This window comes from Leuciscus leuciscus, assembly GCF_965113295.1.
Source record: "Leuciscus leuciscus genome assembly, chromosome: 4".
NCBI lineage: Eukaryota > Metazoa > Chordata > Actinopteri > Cypriniformes > Leuciscidae > Leuciscus > Leuciscus leuciscus.
The window spans coordinates 17,939,896-17,959,707 of NC_138728.1; the positions used below are offsets into that span (position 1 = coordinate 17,939,896).

Below are 19,812 nucleotides of genomic sequence, written 5' to 3' on the forward strand. Positions count from 1 at the left end.
AAATATTTTGAGTGTGGTAGTTGTGTGGAGAATTTTTTTTAAATTAATTTTAGAATAAAATGTCAATTCTCCTGTGACGCACTCTAGGACATTGTTTAATAGTGTGAAAATGTGCTCAAGATTTACTTTTATAAAAGTCCACAGGGCCAAAAGTGTTGAATAAACTTTTGAAGAGACATCTATTAACAGAATGCAAATGGTGAGCAGGAATATTAATCTCTGCAAAAGCAGAGTCAGCCTTCTCATTCTAGAAGAAAACATGCATATTCCAGCTTTTTTTTTTTTTTTTTAATACAGCCATCTGCGAGGGAGTTTCTAAAACACTGCAATACGCTAATACACACTATCGTGGCAAAGCTTCCACAGGATCACTGCAAACAAGATGTTTTACGGAGATGTGAGAACTTCATTCTATACAACAAAAATGATCAATACTGTCAGTGTTATTGATGGCAGCATTAGGCTCTGAGCAATATGTCATCTTTTGTGTTGTCTTTTAAGGAAAGGGTTTTCTAACTGAAGGATCACAAGCAGTGATAGGGAGTAATAATTCAGTTTTAGAGATGTCAAGGTAAGGTGGACTTAAAGCATTACTGAATTATGTATTTTTTTTTACATTTGCATCATCAAATTGTCTATTTTCTAGTGACATCAGTAGCATTTTACAAGTATTTTACAGTAAGAAACAAATCTTTAAAAGTTAATTTCTGACAACTTAAAAAGTAAATAATTTCCAAGTAATATTTTAAAAACTTCCTTTTAGTACGATAACAACATGACGACATAATATGAAAAATTACATACATTATCAGTTTAAAAAAACTATTATGTGTGATATTGTATTCAATAACTGATAGGCAAATTACATCATTGGTTTTTATATTGTTATTGTGCAAAGCAATTTGTTAATATATATTAAACAAATACTTATACTATATATTTAAATAAATAGAATTTTTCTCTCTCTGACAATTATATAGCCCAATATATACATAGACACACATATATTCATTTAAATGAGATGTTCAGACATGTGTTTTATGTTTTATGCATTGTCTGAAACATCTACAGAAATGGACAAACGCAACGACCCCTCAGCGCCTGTGCAGTGGTGTGAGCTGAATTTGTGGTGGCCTGCCAGTGTCCCCAGATGGGCAGTAGTGGGCACTGAAGCCCAGGGCAGAGCACTCAGCCTGGCATATTCCTGCACACTCATGTAGCAGCCACCCAACTGTACATCTGCACATTCAGGCCCTCCAGGTGTTGCTCCCCCTGCTGGGCAGGAGCAGTGAGCGAGCGCAGAAAAGCAGGGCTTATATAAGTGGCCTATTCTGAAGGTATAGAACAAGTGTCACCTCAAGGTAAGAATGTGCAGCAGCGGATGACAACATGTGCTGATTGAGTGATTATGAAACAAGATGGTGACAGTGCCATGAAACGGGTCACGAAATGCAAGTGTAAGCAGAATGTGTGGAACTCGTATCACAGCATTCTCACTAAGAAACATTTCCCAATGAGAGCTGATTTACAAGCCCTACAAGTAAATCAGAGTGTGCTGGTCATCTAAAATATAATTAGTAAAACTACAGTAAAATTAAATGTGTTGCCCAAAATAGTCACATTTAGTCTTTTTGCTACTGTGGATTTTGCTTTAATCAGTTGCTAACCTCTAAAAAAAGGATATTTCTTATTCTGTACAAAAAAAAAATTTCTTTGAATGACAGGAATTCCCACTGTCTAGAAAAACCTGGATATACGAACCCGAAAGTGATTTCTACTGAAGAAATTAGTAAAATGAATCAAAATTATATAACTCAATCAGCATCTTTCTAGTTATGCCCAGCTTTAACATATTTTGTTGTAGAAATTGTAAAAAAAAAAAAAAAAAAATTGTTTTTTAAATGTTTATCCAGTAAATCACAAACAACTGGATAAGTTATTAGGGTCTTTGAATTTTGTTCTGGACAACAGTCAAAATGGTATAAAACTACTGGAACAGGTGATATGCAAATTTGGATGGCCATATTTATGAAGGACATTTCATAGGATTCTATAAGAAAATATTCCTCAAACATTCTATTTAAGGGTATTAAATGTAAGACTAGTAATGCATTACATACAAACTCCATTTAAACCCTTTTGTATATAACTAGCCTTGCGTGTGTATTATTTTGTAAATACATCTGTTTTTACTTGAATGTTCAGCATTCAAAATGTGACCAACAGTGATCATTGGTATTTGCATAATTAATTTGCATAAATAATTAATTTGGTCTTCATCTATTAGCATGACTGATTGGTCTTGTTTTCCTTGCATATATTTAATTATATACCCAAAACCCAATACATATAAACAGTACATAAAGTTACATGCTGAATGTCATGACATGTGTGGCCTTTCAAGCACTGTGATTTCTTTCAGGAAATTCTAATCACAGTGTTTATAAACCTTGACTACACACATTCCATTTATAATTCATCCACCTCCATATATTCCATACATTTTAATCACTTCACCATGGCAACATGTATTCAAACTGACGATTTATGCACATGCCATCATGGCTTAATGATGGTCATGAATAATTAATCACAACAGTATTAGTCCTCACTACAATATAAGCGTGTTTGCATTGATTCTCACTTAAACATACAGTGATGCATAGTCCAGATTTTTTTGTTTTCCCTGGTAGATTTGTTGGAAGCAGGGTAAGATTTCTTTAAGCGGATGGAAATGTTCAAATCCACCTTCCAAGGTTAATTTGGCCGCTAAAAAGTGAGTTAACAAGAGCAGCACATGAGCAACAGCACAGATGGACCGCTTACACACTATTAGCTCACTGAATTGGAGTGCATTGCTGTCTTGAATATGCATCTTGTTTGCCATACTGTTTACATCGCTTGATTACAGATTAGTGTGAGATGAGTGCACATGTTGGACAGACCTTAAAAAAACGTAGGGTTTAATATGGAGTATGTGCCACTAGGATATCTCAGAAAATAAGCAGATTAAGATACTCTATTGTGACATAATATGCATTATTAGCAGTAGCAGTAAACCCATTAAATTGCGACATTTAAGTGTTTACTTCGGTAAAAAAAATCATATAATTGTTTAAACTAGTGGCTCTAAAACAGGGGGCCTCATCAAACTGTCATGGATGACTTAAAAGTATTTAAATGAATACATTATTACAAGAGGTCAAAAGTGATGTAAGGAGAGGATATTTGTTTTTAATGACCTTCATGAGTTCAAAATATTTTAAATATGAGGGAAGAACAAAACACTAAATTTGGTTAAGGTATTTATCTGACAAAATTATTTGGCAAAAAAGGCAAACTACAGCTTATTTTTGCACACAAAAAAATGCATATAAAAAAGGAAAGCTCACAGGAAATAGCATACGTTGACCCCAGTTATTAATCTTTTGTTTGTTCTCTCTCGTTTTTGCATGTGTTCATAATTTCTTTGTATGAAAGCCTGGACAAACATTTTAATAATGTCTGACTAAAGGGTGAAGATGTCAATTTTCATATAGGCTGCCAGGCTGGACATCACTTTTGTCCACTACTGTATTAAAGTAATCTAACTCTAAATTAAAATGCTTTACTTTTTCTTTTTTCTTTTTTTTACATAAAATCAAGATCAAACTAAAATAATATTTACAATGCATGAAAATTCTGGAATCACAAATGAATCATTAATTAGTTTAATATATCAATACTCCCTGTTTCTGTTCATTTAAAAAAAAAACACTGTAATTAGACTTAGCCTATATGGAGGGTGGACTTTAAATATTGTGTTAGTCAAAAAGGTTGAAACCCACTAGTTTAAATGGTTTATTGGTAACTCTCTAAAAAATGACATTTTAACCAGTTTCGTTCTGGATCAGTTCAGTTCTAAGAAATACTTTTTTATCAGTTGTTAGGAGATGGCAACTTTTTTCACATCATGTACTTTTGCAAGTTGAACTTGACATTAAATTTGATTGTCTATAACCTCACCAGCAGGTATGCAAAATTCTACAGCTGTTAAGTATTAGATGCAGATGCACATGTACATTGTCCAAACAATTTTTAATTGCAATCAGATGGCACAGAGAAAACTCTATTAAAGCAACTCAAAAACATTCTTCACATCGCGAGTCACTATGTGGGATAAAAAAAAAAAATGATACCGGCACGCTGATAAACCTCACTCAACAAATTGATTTTAAAACCAGAAGCAACCACAATAAAAAAGTACACAGACCACCAATGCAGCCTTGAACCAAACACACACACACAGAGAGAGAGAGAGAGAGAGTCATATAACCCACCATTATGGTGTAATCAACTTCCCCATGATGAAAAAGTAATAGAGATTGGGGAACGTAGCCTGCGGTTGTAGTGTGAAATTTCTAATAATACAGTGATAAACTGGCCTTTAACAACACTCACGGCAGTCGTGTGTTATTATGATATCATAATAAAAATGCCCCAGAACTAATCTAGATTCTTTCTATATTTTCTTTTACAAGGAGAAGCAGGTTATGAGGGGTGAAAGTCTCCTCATATTCTGTAAATAAGAAAACCCACCCAGCAAAGATAGTAGGGTAGACCTGGAAATTCACAAACTGTCTTGAGACAAAATCCTACAAAACAGAGGATTCACCTTTCATTTTCTAGTTTGGATTTTTTTCACCTTGGTTATTCAGTGTCGTTCAGTCGATGCTTGCCTTTATAGTTAAGCTCCATGGAGACCAAAACCAAGAGCAACGTCCCTCCTGAGCGTTTACGCCGCACATGACAGTGTATCAGGCCGAAGCTGATGCGTCAGCTGTCTCTACTGGATACCAGAGGCTTGGGGATGATGATGGCATTCCTAAGAGCAGAAAGAGAAACAATGAATGAACAAGAAGTGAAGGGAACTCAGTTCTTTTATTTTACTTTTGGCGACTGTAGCCCTGTTCCCATATCTGAGCTGCCTGGGTGTCTGTTGCGTTACCTTCTAAAGGGCCATTCACACAGAACACGCTTTTGTGTTTAAAACCGCAGGGCAGTGGAGTTTGGGAAAAGTTTAACTTATTTTAACTTTAGCGCTGTTTTTAAAAATGCCATATCACGCGCAAGATGCTGCAAAAGACAGAATTGCATTGGTCAATGTCGTCTGACTAGCGCATGTTTTCAAAGGAAAACAACAGAAAATGCAAAAGCTCGAGATGCGTGACAGCGGAAGGATAAAACGCAAGGTTTTGAGATGCGTTTTTTAAAAAGTTGAACTCTTTTCATTTGAGTGCCACGTTTTTAGAACAGCCTAAAACCTAAAACCCGAGATACAGGAGAAGACACAAGCGCATCAGTCAAAGACGTCCATCCAGCGCATGTTTACATAGGAAAACAATGAAAAGGTAGTGCAGTGAGTGGAATGCAAAAACGCGTTCTGTGCGAACGGCCCCACCGGAACAAACAAAGGGAATGCTCTGCAGGCGGCAACTTCGCACAACACACAAATAGTGCACCTTAAAGGACAAGTTCGGTATTTTACACTTAAAGCCCTGTTTTCAGATCGTTTCTGATTAAATAGAACGGTTAATATTGAAATTTGGAGAATTTTCGGTTTCTGTGGTAGCACCCCCCACCCAACTCCACAATGGCTGCATAGGTGCACTGGAACAATCCTGTGGAATTTAGGAAGGATTGTTCCAGTGCACCTATGCAGCCATTGTGGAGTTGGGGGGGGGGGGGGGGTGCTACCACAGAAACCGAAAATTCTCGGGCCAGCAGCATGTGTCCAAATTTTAATCTTAACCGTTCTATTTCATCAGAAACGATCTGAAAACAGGGCTTTAAGTGTAAAATACAGAACTTGTCCTTTAAGAAACTCAACTTCCAAATGAGGTGGACGGCAACATACTAAACAAACTAAATAATAGCACACATAAATATTAGATGAAATTCTAGCTCAGTGAAATATTCAGACAAGTGTAAAGAAATGGTGATATTATAAATAGTTATATTTTATTTAATACCAAACATCTATAAAATAGTCAAAGAATTACCAATGTTACCCAATATGTACATTTTATTTATTTTAAGAATAAGATTAGCTTAGCAACATGCTCAACAACAACAGCATTGTTGCAACATCTTGCTGAGATCTAAAACAAATCTTGAATAAAGATATATTCAGAGAAGCAAAATTACTTCAAATTGTTTGTTTTCCCATTGGCAGATATTTCTTTCTTATTTTGAGCATTAACTATTTTTCAGTAAGACTTTCGCTTCTCAAATAAATGTATCTTGGTTTAAGAATGTTTAGATATTTGTACTGAGTAGCCTAATACTGAGTAAGAAAATATTTTTGCAGTGTAAATAAAGCCTTGATTAAAAAAGGCTCAAATTATAACAAAATATTGTCCATGCTACATTCACACACCCAATGAGACAACGCATTCGGTACAAGTAGTGAGCGGGTGTGCAAGAGAGCCGCAGACTGTGTGTGTTTGTGTGTGCCGTTTGCATGCTGATCATTTCAGAACATGATGTCCTGGGACTTAATTATTCCACACAGACGCATCACTCTCACTGAAGGAACCCTAATTGGGGGATTCAAAACAAACACACAACAAGGTACACAATCCCCCCCCCCTACAAAGATACCTCAGCTGACTGCCAAGGGCAATGTCACTGGGACAGCCCAGCAGATGGGCCTTTCAGTTTTCGTTCCTGATGCGAGTGTTTGCTGGTCCCATGGCAGACTGGTTGCAGGTTATGCTCCGCATGTTTACTTTATCTATGAAGTGTTACCAAAATCTACTTAGTTGTAGGGCTGTAGAGGGGTAATACAACACTGGGTGTTATTTATAGAAAAGCTAAAAGGAGTCCACTGTAAATGTGCTAATGATGTTAACATGAGGGGAATATCAGGACTGTTAAACATATCCCGAGACAATTCCTGACACCCATTATCAGAGAAGAACAATATCCACCATCCATGTAGAACAAAAGCCTGTCTAATTCTTAGCCGTGTGTGTATTTGTTTTGTGTTTGAGAAGAACAGAACTAATCTCTCTTCCATTCAACATTGGAGTTACACTATAATCTGCTCACGTACAAAGTACTGCAAGGTTCAGTACAGACGCGTGCGTGCGTGCGTGTGTGCGTGTGTGTGTGTGTGTGTGTGTGTGTGTGTGTGTGTGTGTGTGTGTGTGTGTGTGTGTGTGTGTGTAAAATCTCAAAAACCATAAACAACCTCATTCAATTTACTGCTACCACCTCGTTTTTCAATAGAGTTTAAAAATAGAAAGGGGCATTTCAAAGGAAATATTATGAGAAAGAAGAGAGGTCCAAGAATCAAATCACACATTACTCGTGTTTCTATAAGCATCCTTGTTCTTTGCTAGATAATCAATGATCAGATAATCAAGACTCAATAAAAAACAAAATAAAAATGATTGTATCTAAACTATGCTAATGCAGGGGTTTTCAAACATTTTGATCCTATGTGCCCCCAAAAATAATGATCCCCTTGAAAGGGACCCCCTCTCCTAAAATATGAAGGCAGCTATATATGAAAACCTATACACTCAATTAGAATTTAAATAAAATAATACATTAAAAATAAATAATTCAAATAAATAAATAAATACAATTAATATTAATTCAAATAAATAAAAATTGACATTAATTCAAATAAATTAATAAATAAAATTAACATTAATTCAAATAAAATATAAAAATACAAATAATCTAGAAAATATTTACTTTGTATCAAGTGCATCTTCTTAGAGAAACAATTTCAATTCAGTTAGTTGTATAGAATTGTTCACAGTATATATATATTTCCAGGGCAGTTTTACACTTTGACAGCCCTACAAAAAAAGAAAGAAAGAAAACAAAAAAAGATTATGTAATAATAAAATCACAACTTTTATCTCAGCTTTTTTACAGACCTCATAGAACCTTTTCTGAGTCCCCAGACCATAGTTTGAAAACCCATGTGCTAGTGTACTCCAAAAAAATGTAAAAAAAAAATTTAAAAAAATAATATATATATATATATATATAAACTTTTTTTTCTTCAGGAAAACACACCAAATTTGCATCATGACAACACAGTCTGAAACACTTCACTGTTTCACTGCTTCACTGAAACACTAATGTCAAAGATAAACAGTGAAAAGCACTATTGGCCAAAAATCTACAATAATATAATGTATAGTTTGCAAATGAAATCTGCATCTACAATGCTAACCCACCAAACCTTGACCCCTTGGTCAACACTCTCAACACAGTAAAGAAAAATGCATTGTCGAGCCATGGCTGTGTAATTTCAGCACTGCTAGCCTCACCACATGGAATTGCAAAAAATTATTATATTTGTCAAATGAGTTTTCCCGTCTTCCCTCCATCTGCCATGAGTCACACAAACAGTTTGTCCAACACCACTGTTAGTTCAGCCAAAAGCCGACATACTGGGCTGGTCAAAACAAACAGAGCTTAGGGCACAGCGCAACAGTGTTTACACATTTTGGGGATAAATCAACTTACTAATAGTTGTCTCGACATTTTAAACTGGAATTAAGAAAGCGTATCACCTCTAAATGAAGACAAAGCTTCATTTGGAAGGAGGACATCATTTATAATACATTTTCACCGGTATTTTTGTACTTTAACTCACCTGCAATTTTGAAATGTTTAAGATTTTGAAAGTAGGCCGCAGTTCTGTCGCCATCTACCGGACTAAGCGCGCGACCCCCATGAGCCGTCAACACGGGATGTTTTGTCGCAAATCAGGAACTGTCGTAACAGAACTTTTCCTTAGCGGCAGCTGTACACAGATACACGTGTATCCAGAGGCGGTGTGAAGATCCATGTAAGTTACACACTGCGAATATAAATACAGCTTTGCATATGTGTAAACACAGAATAAATATATTCGTCCGAATATTGGCAATAATTACGTCTATAAGTGGTGCTTTTACGTGACGTCTGTTAGAGTAGAAAGCTAGTTTTGCATGAGGTGGCTAACTGGCTAACAATAATCTTCGTTTTCAGCCGAGTTTTCTTACACAAATCTCTTGATTCTGAAAATACTCAAATATATACGGGTGATTGGTTATGAAGATAACAACAGATATGTGATGTTGTCATGTCTGATATGTATTGGTGCTTATGTAGTGACCAATTTTACACAATTTAACGTTACGTTAGGTGTTTCACTATTGACAGGCTACAGGAGTCACGGGTCATATAGGCTACTCTAATAATGCACTATTGAGACGATTCAGATGTCTAATGAGGGAGATATACCAAAAATGTGGAAAAATCAAGGAAACGTGTTTTTCAGCCCAGGAAGAAAAGGATACTTATATTTCTGTGGATTTTATATATATATATATATATATATATATATATATATATAAAAATCCACAGAGATACAAGTATCATTTTCTTTATATTATATAATGTATATGTGTGTGTGCACTGCATATATATATATTTTTGTCTTTTTTCTTACCTTAGTTTCCATCAGGATGGCAAAGAGTTTACGCAGCAAGTGGAGGAGGAAGATGAGGGCGGAGAAAAGAAAGAAAAATGCCCCCAAAGAACTGGCACGACTCAAAACAGTGCTGGGTCAGGGAGAGAAAGGAGAGATCACCATGAAAGATGTAGCTGAGATCGCCACCGTGGTGCCACCTGAGAAAGTGAAGGAGAAATCAAAAGATGCAGAGATGCATGAAGATGGTGAGCTTTTATAGAAACATTTAGCACTTCTAGTTATAGTAAGTGTTTTATTTTATCATATAAAATTTGATCTGTTGTTGCTTTGCAGAAGATGGTGGAAAGATGGATTTGGACACTAAACGCAATAAAAAGACAATGTTGGACGATCAAGGACGGTATCCGGTCTGGATGAACCAAAGGGAGGCGAAGAAAGTGAAAGCCAAACGTTTGGCTAAAAAAGGAAAGCCTAAGCCTAAGCCGAAGAAGGGTCTCGCCTGGTAGATGAACTGAACTGCTTGAAAACGGACATTATTCCAGTATCAGCTGCATGGGAGCCTCGCTGTGCATCACTTTCATGTACAGTTTGTACGTTTCTATGGACTTTTTGCATGACCTCGTGCAGAAATATTCTTTACAGTGTTTGCAATTGTAAAATGTAATTGTGATCTGTTAGTGACAGACACTGTGCGATGTAATGGGTGATGGAGAGTGAAAACACTGTATGTAACGTTACCTTCATTCAGCGTATTCAACGACTGACTCTTCCAATAAGTCTTCTTTTTTTTTTCTCTACTCCAATCCATGTAATTCTGTGGGTCTGCTTTACTTTAAAGTTGTGAAGTATTATGTATTTTCTTTGCAGACAGAATAATTATGGATGTGCATCCTTTTTTATCTTAATAAATCCAATATATCTCATGGGAAATTCTGTCTTTTATTTTGTGGTCAACACATGCATAACATCGAGTCAAAGAAAAGAGCAAAAGCCAGTTGCTTGGCATATAAATCTTGAAGCATAAAATGATGTGTATCTATAAAGCACAATGGTAAATCTCTGTACCAAGCAAAAGTCTTTATAATTGCAATAAAGTTTGAAGTGAACAGCTAACAACTTAAAATATTACTGCTACCAAACTTTTTGTTTTAAAATTCGGACCGTGGCAAAAACGTCATTGAAAAATATGACTAGTTAGACTATTGCATGTGTCATAATATATACACTACCGTTCAAAATACATTTTTATAGAGAAATTAATTTTAATCAGCACTAATGTATTAAATAGATCAAAAGTGACAGTAAAAATAGTTCAGATAAATGCTGTATACTTTCATTAAACAATTCTGGGGGGAAAAAATGGTCATGGTTTCCTAAGCAGCACAACTGTTTTCAGCATTGATCATAATAATAAATATTTCTTGAGCAACTAACTAATATTAGAATGATTGAAGTAATGATGCTGAAAATTCAGCTTTTCCATCACAGAAATAAACTACATTTTAAAATATATGAAAAAAGAATTGTCATACTTCATAATGTTACTTTATTTTACTGTATTTTACTGTATAAATGCAGCCATGGTGAACATAAAAACTGCTTTCAAAAACACTACAAAACCGACCCCAAACTTTTGAACGGAAGTGCAAATAATCATATATATAATATATATATATATATATATATATATATATATATATATATATATATATATATACACACACAATCTAACATCTTTATAGAAAACAGTTCATGTCCACGTTATCTGGTAACTAACCATGTGACTTGAAAGGAAAATGTTGTTCAGTTAATAGATACATGTTAGTATATTGCACTTGTATGTCATAGAAAAATGAAATAAAAGATAATTGTCTGCAAGTGGTTAAGAAACATATATTTGATCATTGATTATTATTAACTACATGGGCTCCACAAAGGTGGCAGGAAACAGGCCTGTGCGACCATGACACGTTCCTTTCCACCAACCCTCGTCCACCTTCTCAATGTTAGTGATGATGTCATCTGGCATGAAGGAGATCTCATCACTGGCCTCTGCAAAAGTATGATTGAAATTCATAATGCTAAACTAAAACTACAAACACTCAGAAAATAAATTATAGTTATTTAGGGTCAGTTAAGAAACTATTCAAGCAGATACAATGTCATTAATCAGTTGCTGTTATGGTTGTACGTACCTCCTTGGTAGTCATAAATGGCTTTGGCTGTATATCCCCCTCCACTTAGATCTTCATAATCGTTATCAACAGCCTCTGAAAAAAAAAATAAAAAAATTATGAGGAACTACAGCTGTTAACAATCACAAAAATGTATAGCAATTGTAATTTGAACCATCTATTTGATCACACTTCCAACACAGTGAATACATGTAGTAAATAGTGAGTGTCAAACCTGCGGTTGTGCACAGGCCAATATCCTCATAATCTTGGTCCTGAGGTATGGGGTCAGGATCGCATTCAGAGTATGTTTGCTCCGGCTCCTCCTCCTCTTCAATCAGGTCATCTGAGCGGGGCGGAAGAGATGGCAGGTCCTCATATTCCGGCTGCTGCTCCACCTGAAACACACACAGAGAAACTGATGATCAATTCTCTCAGGAAATGAGCTTAAAAAGACTATGAGTTTATTACTTGACTTAATTGTGTCTTACATTTTAACAACTTCATGGTACATAAGAATCAACCATAAGACTGTTTAAATTTTTCAGAATAAAATTTGTAGGCACTGCTATGTAGTTTTACCACAATATTATACGTTTGCTAGGGTCAGTTACGCTTTATTTTAAAGTGTTCTCATTGCAGTGAAATTATACATTTAAGTACTGAGTAACATTAATTAACTACATGTACACACTATAGGATTAGGATTAGGGTTTGGTTTAAGATTAGTTGCATGTAATTATGCATAATTTACTGTTATTATTACAGTAAGTTCAGAGTGTAAAGTCCAGGGGTCAGAAAGTAAAAGTCCTGCCATATGTTTATTCCACCCATGAACTCGGCCAGCTGATTTCACTTATTAGTTCTGTCTCCTGGCTGAAAAACTGCTGAAAAACTGAAAAATCCAGGTGATTGGAACAAAACACTGAGGAGGACTTTTACTTTCTGAACCTGGACTTTACACCTCTGAGTAAGTTAATGTAACATAATAAGGACACTAAAATAAAGTGTTAGCGTAGGATGTTCTGAGTTGTTTCCGATTAATGAATCTGGAAAACAATTCACAATTTGGGGTAATATTCTGCAGTTTTATCATTTGAACATGACAATATTTGGACATTCTGTCACTGTTAGAATTTAACACACTCTTTTTGCTACTGTATCTGTATATGTAAATCATCTGTGTTATGATTGGCTGTACGCATGTGAAATGAGTAATAAAAACGCGGAATGTATAAACGCGGGCATCAGTATGTTAATGTGCTCATGGTTGTGATGTCATACTGGTTTCCATATATGGTCTGTGTAGGAGTTGTGCGTTGTGAACATTAGAGTATGTCTAAAAAAAATGTATTTCAAAAGAGCAACGAGCAACAACAATATAGCAAAAAGGGTCTTGCCTGAGCTTCTGTCTCTGGTTCATCTCTGGGAATTTCAGGCAGTCTTCTGAACAACGCCTCTGGGGGATTCCGGGGTGCTGGCACAGATGGAGGTCTCTGATTCTCTTCCTCCTCTTCATGCTTGCTCTTCTCCTTAAAAGAGAACATCATCAGCTAAGTGTTTATTAGTGTATGAAAAAGAAAAGGCTGGTGTGCGTGGGTGGGCTATCTATTGTTGTCATGCGTTTCTATTAAAGTGCAGTGAGCATTTCTATATATGTATCAAATATGTACCTCCTGTTTGCGATGTGCCTCTTCCCGTTCTCTCTTCTCTCTAGCAAGTCTTCTGGCTCTCTCCTCCTCGGCTCTCTTCCTGTTCTCTTCATCCGATGACTTCGCCATGTTCTCAAACCGAGCCTTAAGGTTTCCAGCTCCTACAGTTGCTATAAACACCAAGAACAGATAATCAAATATTTACAGTGTCCCTGAACAGTATATTAACCATTATTCAACAGTTAAAATGCATGAATGCCATTGCATCACTACTCAAAACCAATCGTATTAAATGTATAATTTCCAAAGAGCTGTACAACAAACACTCACAGGCCTCGAAAGCTTGAGGCTTTTCATAAGCTGATGATGGTGACTCCATCTCACTGAAGGAAGCTGCACTCTGTGAGGAAAAAAAACACTCAATGTACATTCACTGGGAAACTGTCCAACCAAATTAATAATGTATGGATCCCATTTTTAAAAGAAGAGAATTTAAAAGAATTTATTTCTCACCGTATCGCTTTTGCAACCTTGTTTTTCGTAATTGCGTAATTAAGTGCAACTTTATATCTCACAATTGCGATTATACTTGCCGTATATGACGCAATGTGACTATCTCACAACTGTGATTATATTTCCCGAAAGTGCTACTTTATTTCTCACAATTGCAACTTAACGTACATATTGCAATGTGAATATATCTCACAACTGTGACTATATATTTCTTGTAAGTGCAACTTTATCACACAATTACTTTGTTCTCGTAATTTCGACTTGCCGTATATATTGCAATGTGACTATATATCCCAACTGTGATCATATTTCTCGAAAGTGCAACTTTATTTCACACTATTGTGACTTTTTTTCATAATTCCAACTTGCCGTATAATTCGCAATGCCACTATATCTCACAACTTTGATTATATTTCCCGAAAGCGCAACTTTATTTCTCACAATTGCGACTTTACGTACATATTGCAATGTGAATATATCTCACAACTGTGAATATATTTCTTTTAAGTGCAATTTTATCACACAATTGCGACTTCCTTCTCATAATTTCGACTTGCCATATATATAGCAATGTGACTATATCTCACAACTGTGATTATATTTCTCAAAAGGGACTATTTTTCACAATTGAAACTTTGTTTCTTGTAATTGTAACTTGACATACATTTCGCAATGTAACTATTTCACAATTGTGACTATTTCTTGTAAGTGCAACACAAATAATGATGGCATAATAAAAAAAAATGAAATGTACCTTGTCCATGCGATCAGCTTCGACTCCATAACGTCCTCCAAAACCCTTTGCATAGTCTGAAATAACAAGTGTTGCATCTCTAGCTTCAGCTGTCAGTTTAATACATCACATGTTTTGATATGAACTTTGACATTTTAGTTATCTGGAAAATCAGATCTGATTCCAAAGAGCCTCTGACTATCAGAGGTCTTCAAAGTCTCAGGCCATGAAGGAAGATGAATATCAGGGCCCTCAGAAAAATGCATAAAGCACGACCCTACAGAGAATACAGCACAAGATAATCACTGGGACCCCCAGCTACTATTTTCAATCATCTTATAATAGAAAACACAATTTTTGTCACCCTTGTTAAAAAAAAAGTAAGAAAAGGGGACACTAGTTGCGGCAGGGGGCCCCAAAGTCATGTTCCCAGGACCCTCAAAGGACAAACATTCAGAGATGGATGCCAAGTGTTGTGACACCAATGCAGCCTCTACTATTACAATTACAAGTTTTGAGAGAGTTTCCCCTTAGTCAAATGATCTCAGGAAATATGTACAGTACCTTTCTGTGACTGATGTTTCTCTGTTTCTCCTTTGTAGTCGTAACCCAAAGCAGCCTTGTCAACCTTTTCTTTTTCCACGCCGTATTTTCCCCCAAAGCCCTTTGAGTAGTCTGTGAGATGTTCAGAAAACAGAAATATGCATTAAAAACTATTCTTCCACCAAAAATAGGCCACAGTAAGGATTAAGGACCAGGATGCTGGTCCATATAACAGCAGAGATTGAATGTACCTTTCTGTGACTGATGTTTCTCCGTTTCTCCTTTATAGTCGTAACCCAAAGCAGCCTTGTCAACTTTTTCTTTTTCCACTCCGTATTTTCCTCCAAAGCCCTTTGAGTAGTCTGTGAGAAGTTCAGAAAACAGAATTATGCTTTATAATAAATTCTTCCACCAAAAGGACAACGAAATATGGATTGAGGACCAGATTGAAATGACCTTTCTGCGACTGGTGTTTCTCAGTCTCGCCTTTGTAGTCGTAACCCAGGGCAGCCTTGTCAACTCTCTCGTTCTGTACACCATACTTGCCACCAAAACCTTTAGCGTAATCTTATGAACAGTAAAGAAGTGACTATTATAGAAAGAACAGACAAAACAGAAGAGAAGATGCATAGTGCCTGAAGTGTTTTGAATGTATGAGTACCTTTCTGAGATGCATGCTGCTGAACCTCACCCTTATACTCATAACTCATGGCAGACTGTAAGCAATCAATGAAAAAAGGGCAAAATGAGATTCAAAATTATTTATTCATATTATTCAACCACATTTATTAAATTATTAATCATAGGACAGTGATGAGAGGGTTTCTAACCTTGTCCACACGGTCCTTCTGAACACCATATTTTCCCCCAAAACCCTTTGCTCCATCTTTCTGGGATGAGTGCTGTTCTACGTCCGCCACATAGCTGTGTCCTAAAGCACCCTGGGAAAATTCAACACATCATTTTTTTTTTTTCATTAAAATCATCAAACATCATCTAACTAATAGCATTGTATGAATATGCATACATACAGTAGTGGCCAAATGCGATGTCCAGAGGGGATATTTGTTTTTAATGACCCAATAAGTTTGATTTAACCATCAAAATATGTGGAAAATATTTTATATTTTTAAAATATGGTTAAGGTATTTATCTGACAAAGTTATTTGGCAAAAAAGGGCAACTACAGCAACAGGTTTGATTTTACTATGCAAAAAAATAAATAATAGAAAAATAAAAAGCTCACAGGAAAAAGCATACATTAACTACACCATAATCAGTTATTAATATTTTGTTTGTTTTCTCTTTTTTTTTTAGTGCATGTGTTCATAAATTACTTTGAATGACAGGCTGGCTAAAAACGATGTCCGCACAATTTGGCATGTTTCACCAATAAAACAATTGACTCCAAGCACAACTATGTAATAACCTTCCAAAATTTGAAACAAATTCTTAAAGGGATAGTTCACTTTGAAATTAATTTTTGGTATGTTTTAGCTTACCTCAAGGGCATCCAAGATGTAGGTGTCTTTTTTTCCGCAGGCGCAGTAGTTTCAATTTTGATATTTTTAGGTCAAACCGTTCTTGTCTGTCAGTCATATAATGCAGGTCTATGGTCATTATCTCAAAGAGCATGCACAGAGTCCAAATTAAAACAATTCCCCATCGTCCAAATTAAACAATTCCCCATCGTAAGTACACATTGATGGCCTAAGACACGAAACGAGCGGTTTGTGTGAGAAAACGAACAGTATTTATATCGTTTTTACCACTTATACACAGCCATGTCCAAGTGATCTGATCTGACGTGTACGCAGACTGGTGCATAGATATATATACACTAGATGTCGCCTTAAAGACATTCGTTCCAATGAACTGCCGTAGACAAGGTGACATCTAGTGTGTATATATCTATGCACCAGTCTGCGCACACGTCAGATCAGATCACTCGGACATGGCTGTGTATAAGAGGTAAAAACGATATAAATACTGTTCGTTTTCTCACACAAACCGCTCGTTTCGTGTCTTAGGCCATCAATGTGTACTTACGATGGGGAATTGTTTAATTTGGACGACGGGGAATTGTTTTAATTTGGACTCTGTGCTTGCTCTTTGAGACAGTGACCATAGACCTGCATTATATGACTGACAGACAAGAACGGTTTGACCTAAAAATATCAAAATTGAAACTACTGCGGAAAAAAAGACACCTACATCTTGGATGCCCTTGAGGTAAGCTAAAACATACCAAAATGTTATTTCAAAGTGAACTATCCCTTTAATATGATTTGAATAAAGGGTGAAGATATCAATTTTCTTAGGTCGGACATCCTTTTAGGCCACTACTAAATACAAGCGAGTTACTGTAGGCTACACTACTGTATACACTCCGATAAATATTTGTAGACAATATGTGCGGTCACATTAGTGAATTTTCAGTAAGGTTTAGATGCCAATTGTCTATTGTTAATAATGAAGCGATATATGAAGCAGAGCTCACACAGAAGTCCCTTTCAACCAAGCAGCTTTCTGTAAATCAGTGCAGCGAATCTGCAAAATTTGCCTAGGGAAATCTTTTGCCATCACGTAAAAAAAAAATTCCCAGTTGTGTGGATTCCTATTGAAATGACTGGATTTAGTGAGCGAAAATTTGCAGAGCAACGGTAAATGTGACGACACCTTTACATTTTGGCCTGTTCTCAAGTCTGACCTTGTCCATTCTGTCTTTCTCAACTCCAAATTTCCCTCCGTAGCCGTAAGAGGCTTTAGGGCCCTGGTCCATCTCTTTCTTCTTAACCACCTCATGTTCCCGAGACACATTCTCCCTGAGATCTGCAATGCTGCACACAAAAACAGGCACATCGCATGTTAATACATGCTGCATATTTACCATGGAATGTGGCACTTTTGTTATGCACTCAAATCTTTGCATTTGTTTGCGCTCATCTATGTGTTCAGCATGAACATTATGAAAATAACATATATAGATATATCTTATATTTAAAATGCTGTGTGTCAATGCAACAACTTATTCCGCTTCTGACATGACGTGAGCGTGAACTTATCAGTCCATATTTGGAAATGCAACTCAAGTCGGCAGCGTTTCTACTTCCTATTTCCTCACTGCAGAGAGTGACACTCTTTTAAGCAGTGCTTTCAGTTCAATGCATTGCAACAAGGTGCCATTAAAGCAACCTGCTATTTCATTTCAAATCTCAAGATCATTTTTTTTTCACTGTTACCTGATGTGTTCTTTTCGGCCTGATCCTTCTATGGTTCTGGCACCCCATCTCTGCTCCTGCTCTGAGACATCGTTCTGAAACACAGACACATTTATATATATATATATATATAATATAGAAATCTTAACTCTAAACCAGGGGTGTCTAATCCTGCTCCTGGAGGGTCACTGTCCTGTAGAGTTCAGCTCCAACCCCAATTAAACACACCTGAAGCTAATCAAAGTTTTACTAGTCTAGGCATACTAGTATTTGTGTTGAGGCAGGTTGGAGCAAAACTCTGCAGGACAGTTACCCTCCAGGAGCAGTTTTGTGTCTTAGTACTTTACAGTAGTGTCTTTAGAGAACTTTTAAGTATTATCCCTGTTTGCTTACCTCAAAATTTGGATCCGTTTCCCAATCGTCCCCCTCTGATTCGACCTTCACACTAACATCATGTCCCACCACGGCTTTCCACATCTATAGAAAGAGAAGCCAAGATTTCACGGCTCATGTTACATTTCCTCATGTACAGACATTTTTGAGTATTTAAATGTATTATGCTTAAAATTAAAAATATAAATGTACTCATAAATACGTAAAAAGTTATATTTCAGTAAGTGACTTATTGTAATAAAGTGTAAAGCAGTAGTAAAATACGAGTAAGACATCATGATCACATCTTAATGGTGTAATTCCACATATTTTAAGTTTTATGAAAAACACAAACATTTTCGTTTAATCTCTATAAGTGGAACAAGAGTCAAGTGTTGTTGCACTTTGCAAGTTCCTCTTTTTTCTAGAGAATCAGAAACTTTTGCATGTTCACGACTTGTTCACGAAAAATACTTTAATATCAACAGTAATCCAGACCGTGAACACTGTAATGTAAGCACAGTAACGTTATAGGCATTGTACAAAAATATATACATTTGACTTCCTGCTACAAAAAAAGTTCTAGCAACTCACGATTACTATCACCCACTTCCTGAATTAAAAAGTTTAGTTTTTCTTTATGCATCCGTAATAACAATACGAGCAGATAATCAGGGTTACTCACTTTATAGTGCTTTTATTCCCGGCTTTGTGTCTGTTAAGTATCAGAATCAGTGCGCGCGATAAACAGCAGATCAGACCTGCGCTCGAATGCGCGCCGCGTAGTCTACTACAGAAAAGGCGTCGAGCGCGCGTTCACGCGCATCTGAATTCCACCAGCGCATTTTTTACCAATTCAATTAAAAGGCAAAAATATATTAAAGTTTAAAATAATAATGTTAATTTTGTAAGTGGTCCAAATGTCTTAAAAACTACTAATACATTAATATATAATAGAAGCAGTATTAATGATTCTTCGTTGTATGCATTAATGAAACATTTTATGTTTGGGTCTGATCCGAGCCAACACAAATTGTGCAGGACGAGTAAAGCATTTCAGCATCCTTAAAAGAACGCAATGATTGTGTATTTATTTCAAACACATAAAAGAATGAAACAT

General features: G+C 36.1%; 2 protein-coding genes and 1 long non-coding RNA gene across 4 annotated transcripts in view; 2 read left to right on the top strand and 1 right to left on the bottom strand.

Annotated features, from left to right (window-relative positions):
* Positions 1-11,148, top strand: part of LOC309497907 — an 82,396-nt gene extending 71,248 nt beyond the window's left edge. Inside the window, exon 2 of the long non-coding RNA XR_014205740.1 lies at positions 11,063-11,148. This is a non-coding gene — a long non-coding RNA (uncharacterized lncRNA). The remainder of the gene's footprint in view (positions 1-11,062) is intronic.
* llph (LLP homolog, long-term synaptic facilitation factor) lies at positions 8,711-10,407 on the top strand. Of its 2 annotated transcripts, none has more exons than XM_082168332.1 (3): positions 8,711-8,857; positions 9,508-9,729; positions 9,821-10,407. In XM_082168332.1, exons 2-3 carry the CDS (start codon positions 9,519-9,521, stop codon positions 9,988-9,990), a joined length of 381 nt encoding a protein of 126 aa, XP_082024458.1. In that variant the 5' UTR covers positions 8,711-8,857; positions 9,508-9,518; the 3' UTR covers positions 9,991-10,407. The 2 variants fall into 2 exon arrangements, with proteins under 2 accessions (XP_082024458.1, XP_082024457.1); XM_082168331.1 differs by having other exon boundaries at positions 8,717-8,857; positions 9,818-10,407.
* On the bottom strand, positions 10,405-19,525 carry hcls1 (hematopoietic cell-specific Lyn substrate 1). Its single transcript, XM_082168257.1, has 16 exons — positions 19,378-19,525; positions 18,714-18,797; positions 18,342-18,415; positions 17,810-17,939; positions 15,930-16,040; positions 15,761-15,815; positions 15,556-15,666; positions 15,351-15,461; positions 15,121-15,231; positions 14,578-14,633; positions 13,641-13,710; positions 13,332-13,480; positions 13,059-13,190; positions 11,894-12,056; positions 11,680-11,754; positions 10,405-11,536 (listed from the first exon to the last, which is right to left on the bottom strand). The coding sequence occupies exons 2-16, from the start codon at positions 18,795-18,797 to the stop codon at positions 11,403-11,405; spliced, it is 1,566 nt and encodes a 521-aa protein (XP_082024383.1). The 5' UTR covers positions 19,378-19,525; the 3' UTR covers positions 10,405-11,402.
* Positions 19,526-19,812: the final 287 nt, after the last annotated feature.